General features: G+C 43.3%; 1 protein-coding gene across 1 annotated transcript in view; it reads right to left on the bottom strand.

Annotated features, from left to right (window-relative positions):
* The window catches only part of SLIT2 (slit guidance ligand 2), a 193,580-nt gene that overhangs the window by 8,142 nt on the left and 177,178 nt on the right, over positions 1–8,260 (bottom strand). Inside the window, exons 28-30 of the mRNA XM_029285971.1 lie at positions 7,480–7,617; positions 6,222–6,462; positions 2,049–2,179 (exon numbers count right to left, since the gene is read on the bottom strand). Of these exons, the coding sequence (XP_029141804.1) occupies positions 2,049–2,179; positions 6,222–6,462; positions 7,480–7,617 (510 nt within the window). The remainder of the gene's footprint in view (positions 1–2,048; positions 2,180–6,221; positions 6,463–7,479; positions 7,618–8,260) is intronic.

Raw genomic sequence — 8,260 nt, 5'->3', positions numbered from 1 at the left:
TTCTTTTTCCTGTTACGATCCCAAGGATATTTAAAATGTTTAAATTCAAGCAAATGGAACATAATATATTGGTGGTATAAATTATAGTACTTTTCAAATGTATGTAGCAAAGCATGAGGGAAAATGCAGTATTGAAACCGTTTAAAGTCTTCCTTTATGGTACAGAAAATGCTTACAATATATTTTGATCTGGCCCTGAGTCCTTTTTATATTATTTCTAACCACAAAGTAGCACCGTTTTTCCGATTTTAGGATTTTTATTCCATGAAAAGTCACTGAGGATTTTAAAAAAAATAAAAATGAACAGATCATATTCTCCAATATGGCCAAAAGAAGCCATATGAATAAGATGGTGTAAAAATAGCTACCATCTCTAGGGCGTCTGGCGTGAAATCAATAATGAAGGTAACAGAATAACAGAGTTAGGAAGGACCCTGGAGGTCTTCTAGTCCAACCCCCTGCTCAAGCAGGAGACCCAGTCTCTTCTTCAAAGCCTCCAGTGATGGAGCACCCACAACTTCTGGAGGCAAGCAGTTCCACTGGTTAATTGTTCTCACTCTCAGGAAATCTCTCCTTAATTTCTAGGTTGCTTTTCTCCTTGGTTAGTTTCCAAGCATTATTCCTTGTCTTGCCTATTGGTGCTTTGGAGACTAGCTTGACCCCCTCTTTGTGAGATATTGGAACACTGCTATCATGCACGGCTACTCCTACAACTGTTCCTTCATATGTTTTAGCTTCCCTAGTCATCTTTGTTGCTCTTCTCTGCACTCTTTCTATAGAGTCTCAACGTCTTTTTTATATTGTGCAACCAAAATTGCAGTCTTCCAAGTATGGTCTTAACCAAGGCATTACCAAGAGAGCAGAGAAAACATGGAAAAGGTAAACTTGATCGTGATCTGCTGGGTTCCCTCAGATCATAGTTTAAACTTTCCCAACTTTGAAGAGGAAGGAAGAATTACAGACTCCGTTTTATCTCCTAAACCAGGGCTTTTCAACCTTTTCACCCATTGGACCCCTTTTAAGATCTGGCAACATCCGAGTACCACCAGTCGCCTAGCAAGGTGTCAAAAACTGGATGACCAAAAAAAAAAGAGAGGAAAAAAGTGATGAAGTACAGGTAGTCCTCGACTTACAACAGTTCGCTTAGTGACTGTTTGAAGTTACAATGGCACTGAAAAAAGTGCCCCCCAAGGCACAGCTGAGCAAGACACCTGCCTGCCCACCCGGCCGCGCTCTTCCTCCTGTCCGAGGTTTTCATTGTTGTGAGCATTTCTGTTGAGGATTGGCAGTGGGGGTGGGGTGGGGGGGTGTTTGGTTTTTATTCCCCCCGTCTGCTGGGTGGTTGCAGCAGGTTTTGGTCCCTTCACATGACCTTGGGACACTGTGACCGTCATAAGTATGAATCAGTTGCCAAGCATCTGAATGTAAATCACAAGACCCTGGAGGGGCTGCAACATTCCAGCTGATCGGCGCTTCTTCTGGGCTCAGCAGACGCGCCAGGATCAGCGCCGAGCTCCAGCTGGAGCCTGGCAATGATCCTGGTGCTTCCGCTGAGCCCTGACAGCCCTGCAGCTCCAGCCGTCTCTCGCTCAGGCTTGTGTGGTGCTGCCATCGGTTCAGCTCATTCCCCTCCCCCGTTACCACTTTTCTAGGATGGTCACGTTCCACCTGCCAGGTGCCCATGGACCACAGGTGGTACCCGTACCACTGGTTGAAAAGCCCTGTCCTAAACCACACAGGGTGGAGTGGAAGGGAAACTTTCTTCTTCAAAAACATTTCAAAATATATTTTCAAAACAACAACACCGGGAAATCCCAAAGATGTTTTTTTTCCCCCAAAAGGCAACTGGACTTTCTTGTTTTTTTTCTTTGAAAACAATTCAATTCTCATCTTTAGTTCTGGACTGAACCATGAAAGTCCACTTTCCTTTGGAAAAAACACCTTAGAATCTCCACAGCTGATTCACTGGAAAATGACTTCTGGAACACAGCTGGATTAAAAACAATGCAAGTTCTCTTCAAAGACTGCGTATTATCTATAAGCCCTACCTGTAAATGGCAGATACTGGGTATGATCCTGCGTCATAACTGACCCTCACCCGTCCCCGATAAAGTTCCATGGCAATGTGATCGTTGTCTCCTTTATACAGCAAGATCCCACTGTCTTCATCTGTGGAAATCTGATGGCAAACCATTTTTAATTAGAAATAATAACATTCAAGTTCTTTTTAAAAGATTATTGACTACAACCCATTCACTCTTAAGTTAATGTTGTAATTTTTTATATATCTCTATATCTATCTACCTATCTATCTATCTATCTATCTATCTATCTATCTATCTATCTATCTATCTATCACTATATCTATCTTTATCTCTGTATCTCTGTATCTCTATATCTCTATATCTCTATATCTATCTATCTATCTATCTATCTATCTATCTATCTATCTATCTATCTATCTATATCTATATCTATATATATCTGTATCTATATCTATCTATCTATCTATCTATCTATCTATCTATCTATCTATCTATCTATCTATATTTCTCTCTCTCTCCATCCATCCATCCATCCATCCATCCATCTATCTATCTATCTTTCTCTCCATCCATCCATCCATCCATCCATCCATCCATCCATCCATCCATCCATCAAATCTATCTATCTATCTATCTATCTATCTATCTATCTATCTATCTATCTATCTATCTATCTATCTATCTATCTATCTATCTATCTATCTATCTATCTATCTATCTATCTATTCTCATTAGTAGTCTTGCGCTCTGCTTTAGGGAGATGAGGAGAGCTGAAATCTGAGGATGCTCCTTTTAGTGGCCAGGGCAGTTTTTGGGAATGGCTTCCACATAGAGGTGTGGGGGGGGGGGGCTCCCATCCTATCTGCCTTGGGGAAGCTGCTCAAAGCAGAGGGCATTCAGGCCTTGGCCCCATCTCGGTCTGATGATAGCTTAGTTTGCTTCATTTAACTTTATTCTACGTTTTTCACTACTTTCTAAACCATCTAGCTACAAAGGTGGTTCTCAATTTACGACCACCGCTGGGATCAAGATTCTCCATTTCTAAGCAAGACAGTTCTTGAGGGAAGGATGTCCGATTTTATGACCTTCCTTTCCCATAGTTGCCAAGCAAATTAATACAGTCGTTAAGCAAATCACGCAGTCGTTAAGTGAATCTGGCCTCCCCCCTAGGACTCGGCTTGTGGGAAGCCGACGGAGAAAGTTGCAATGGGCAATCCCAGGACCCCCGGGGTGGGGCGAACCAACTGCAAATAGGTGGCGGGTGCCAAGTGCCTGAATTGTGATTGTGTGACCCTGAGGATGCTGGGACGGTCGTAAGGGCCAACCGGGAGCTGCTTATTTCCGCACCGTTGTAACTCTGAGGCATCATTAAACCAACGGTTGCAAGTGGAAGGTATGTTTTGTCTATTTTATATGGTTTCTCAGGCAATTTATCCATACAAGTAGTCCTCAATTTACAACCGTTCATTTAGTGACCGTTCAAAGTTACAACAGCGATGAAAAAAGCGATTTATGACCGTTTTTCACAGTTAACGACCTTCGCAGCTGAGCGGGCGGTCCTTGTCTCCTATTAAAAAGACGCATCTCGACAGCGTTGCAACTTGAGGCTGCGTTTGCAACATTTCCCTCAAATGTCTTTATGAGAAGCGTTGTCATTTTCCAGGCGTGTGGCTCTTCGTTGGGCGTCTCCACCACCGCGAGGGTCTCCTGGGGGTCTTTATCCGTGTCGGCCACTACTGCTTCATTGGCTCCGAGGACCGTGTGTGGTCAGCGGCCTTGAGCAAAAGCTCTAAGGGGCATCAGAAGCAGGTCTGGGCTCCGTAAAACATATATTCATTTATGTTAACGACTCGCACAACTTCACGCTTTATCTGACTTACCTGGAGGGTGATGTTGGTGTGCGAGAGAAGCTTTGTCGAAGGAATTTGCAGGTACGTTTCTTTGTTGACAAAGTTGATGCTGACCAGCTTTTCGCATCGGTCACCCTGGTAACCTGACAGGCATTGGCAGCTGGGCTCGCTGGCCTTCATGATGCACTGGGCCCCGTTCTGACATTCATAGTGATCACACGGGCTTGTGCGAGGCAAGACCATTGGGGGCGAAAACTCGCAGAAAAGTCCACTAGATACAAGCGAAGAGATAACCTCGGTTGGGTTAATAGAATCAAAGAGTTGGAAGGGACCTTGGAGGTCCTCTAATCCAAGCAGGAGACCCTATACATTACAGACAAGTGGCTGTCCAGTCTCTTCTTAAAAACCTCCAGTGATGGAGCACCCACAACTTCTGGTGGCAAGTTGTTCCACTGGTTAATTGTCGTCCCTGTTAGGAAGTTTCTCCTTAATTCTAGGTTGCTTCTCTCCCTCATTAGTTTCCATCCGTTGCTTCTTGTCCTGCCTTCTGGTGCTGTTGATCCCCTCATCTTTGCAGGAGCCCCTCAAATATTGGAAGACTGCTATCATGTCCCCCCTCGTCCTTCTCTTCATTCAACTAGACATACCCACTCCTAGCAACCATTCTTTATATATTCTAGCCTCCAGTCCCCTAATCCTCTTTGTTGCTCTTCTCTGCACTCTTTCTAGAGTCTCAGCATCTTTTTTACATCGTGGTGACCAAAACTGGATCCAGTATTCCAAGTGTGGCCTTACCAAGGCCTTGTAAAGTGGTATTAACACTTCACGCGATCTTGATTCAATTCCTCTGTTAATGCAGCCCAGCACTGTGTTGGCTTTTTTGGCAGCTGCAGCACACGGCTGGCTCATATTTAAGGGATTGTCCACTAGGATGTTGAGATCCCTCTCACACTTACTACCATTGAGCCAGGTTTCTCCTAATTTCTACTTGTGGGTTGATGGGTGTTCTCCCAGCTTGTTTGTTTTCCTCCAGATCTTTTCTTACTAGGCTAAGTAAGATCACGAGGCATGAGGAAGTAGAGTTTGCTGATTATTTATCTATGATGGCTACATATAGAGTGATAAGCATGCCTGAGGATGTTGCCCATACCCAGAGTCAAAATTTCTGCAGGAAAACAACCAAACTCAGAGGATATCAAGAAGCTCACAATTAACCCTTGTGTTCTCCACTATTGAAAAGCTTCTTCATGCATTCTTCTAACACCGATGTGTTGTTGTGTTGCTTCTCACCTGTACCCTTCAGGGCATGTACAGGTGTAACCATTGATGGCGTCTGTGCACTGGGCTCCATTTTTACATTTGTTATCCAGGCAGTCATCGTAGTCAACATCACAGTGTTCACCAACATACCCAGGTGTGCAACTGCACCTAGAGACAGGAAAAAAAATTGAATTAATGAATGAATGCAACTCATAGTTTTCGCAGCAGGCCGAAGGGACGGGGTGCCCGCTGAAATTGTTAATAGAGGCAGGATTGTTATTATTACTATTTCAACTAGGTTGAAATTTCAAGATGAATCGTGGTACGTTTGAAACAAGATACTTTAGCATTTGTTTAAGGTTAGTCTATTGACCGCACAAATTGTTTTGCGTGATGGAATCACAATTCATTATTTGTAAGCTTTGCATTGTTTGTCATTCTGTCTCGGGGAACGTGACATTCTATCAAAAATTCTGATGGGAGATTCTGTGTTGTTTCATGAATCATTTTGACAGGTCTCTCTGCTAATGGAGTGACAGGCATCATTTTTTAAAACGAGCAGGCTTGTGACACTGAGTTGGGGAATTTTATATGTGTGTGTATATATATAATACACACACACACACATATATATAAATTAACTACTTTGAGGTTACTCACCCCAAAGCAGGGAGCGAAGTAGGAGCACTGTGGGTCACGCGATTGCGGTTTAGGTGCTTGGCAACCATTTGTTGACCGTTGCCACTTTCTAGGATTACATGACTGCTATTTGTGTAATTCGCTGCTGGCTTCCAACAAGTTAAATTAATGAGTGANAGCGGACCTGACCTAGGGTGGATTTTATATTGGGTTTTAAATATTCGGAAGACGCAACATTAAAATTCGGTTTAATTCGGTTTTAAGGGGGGGATTGTATATATGTTCTGGTTTTAAATATGTTGTGCGCCGCCCTGAGTCCCTGTCGGGAGAAGGGCGGCATATAAATTAAATTAAATAAATAAATAAATAAATAAAATATTCATTTATATTAACGACTCGCACATTTTCACACTTTTATCTAACTTACCTGCAGGGTGATGTTGGTGTGCGAGAGAAGCTTTGTCGAAGGAATTTGCAGGTACGTTTCTTTGTTGACAAAGTTGATGCTGACCAGCTTTTCGCATCGGTCACCCTGGTACCCTGACAGGCACTGGCAGATGGGCTCGCTGGCCTTCATGATGCACTGGGCCCCGTTCTGACATTCATAGTGATCACACGGGCTTGTGCGAGGCAAGACCATCGGGGGCGAAAACTCGCAGAAAAGTCCACTAGATACAAGCGAAGAGATAACCTCGGTTGGGTTAATAGAATCAAAGAGTTGGAAGGGACCTTGGAGGTCCCCTAATCCAAGCAGGAGACCCTATACATTACAGACAAGTGGCTGTCCAGTCTCTTCTTAAAAACCTCCAGTGATGGAGCACCCACAACTTCTGGTGGCAAGTTGTTCCACTGGTTAATTGTCGTCCCTGTTAGGAAGTTTCTCCTTAATTCTAGGTTGCTTCTCTCCCTCATTAGTTTACATCCGTTGCTTCTTGTCCTGCCTTCTGGTGCTGTTGATCCCCTCATCTTTGCAGGAGCCCCTCAAATATTGGAAGACTGCTATCATGTCCCCCCTCGTCCTTCTCTTCATTCAACTAGACATACCCACTCCTAGCAACCATTCTTTATATATTCTAGCCTCCAGTCCCCTAATCCTCTTTGTTGCTCTTCTCTGCACTCTTTCTAGAGTCTCAGCATCTTTTTTACATCGTGGTGACCAAAACTGGATCCAGTATTCCAAGTGTGGCCTTACCAAGGCATTGTAAAGTGGTATTAACACTTCACGCGATCTTGATTCAATTCCTCTGTTAATGCAGCCCAGCACTGTGTTGGCCTTTTTGGCAGCTGCAGCACACTGCTGGCTCCTATTTGAGGGATTGTCCACTAGGACGTTGAGATCCCTCTCACACTTACTACCATTGAGCCAGGTTTCTCCTAATTTCTACTTGTGGGTTGATGGGTGTTCTCCCAGCTTGTTTGTTTTCCTCCAGATCTTTTCTTACTAGGCTAAGTAAGATCACGAGGCATGAGGGAGTAGAGTTTGCTGATTATTTATCTATGATGGCTACATATAGAGTGATAAGCATGCCTGAGGATGTTGCCCATACCCAGAGTCAAAATTTCTGCAGGAAAACAACCAAACTCAGAGGATATCAAGAAGCTCACAATTAACCCTTGTGTTCTCCACTACTGAAAAGCTTCTTCATGCATTCTTCTAACACCGATTTTGTTGTGTTGCTTCTCACCTATACCCTTCAGGGCATGTACAGGTGTAACCATTGATGGCATCTGTGCACTGGGCTCCATTTTTACATTTGTTATCCAGGCAGTCATCGTAGTCAACATCACAGTGTTCACCAACATACCCAGGTGTGCAACTGCACCTAGAGACAGGAAAAAAAATTGAATAAATGAATGAATGCAACTCATAGTTTTCGCAGCAGGCCGAAGGGACGGGGTGCCCGCTGAAATTGTTAATAGAGGCAGGATTGTTATTATTACTATTTCAACTAGGTTGAAATTTCAAGATGAATCGTGGTACGTTTGAAACAAGATATTTTAGCATTTGTTTAAGGTTAGTCTATTGACCGCACAAATTGTTTTGCGTGATGGAATCACAATTCATTATTTGTAAGCTTTGCATTGTTTGTCATTCTGTCTCGGGGAACGTGACATTCTATCAAAAATTCTGATGGGAGATTCTGTGTTGTTTCATGAATCATTTTGACAGGTCTCTCTGCTAATGGAGTGACAGGCATCATTTTTTAAAACGAGCAGGCTTGTGACACTGAGTTGGGGAATTTTATATGTGTGTGTATATATATAATACACACACACATATATATAAATTAACTACTTTGAGGTTACTCACCCCAAAGCAGGGAGCGAAGTAGGAGCACTGTGGGTCACGCGATTGCGGTTTAGGTGCTTGGCAACCATTTGTTGACCGTTGCCACTTTCTAGGATTACATGACTGCTATTTGTGTAATTCGCTGCTGGCTTCCAACAAGTTAAATTAATGAGTGA

This window comes from Protobothrops mucrosquamatus, unplaced genomic scaffold, assembly GCF_001527695.2.
Source record: "Protobothrops mucrosquamatus isolate PMUCROS unplaced genomic scaffold, P.Mucros_1.0 scaffold2625, whole genome shotgun sequence".
NCBI lineage: Eukaryota > Metazoa > Chordata > Lepidosauria > Squamata > Viperidae > Protobothrops > Protobothrops mucrosquamatus.
This window is presented reverse-complemented; position numbering and strand designations above follow the sequence as displayed.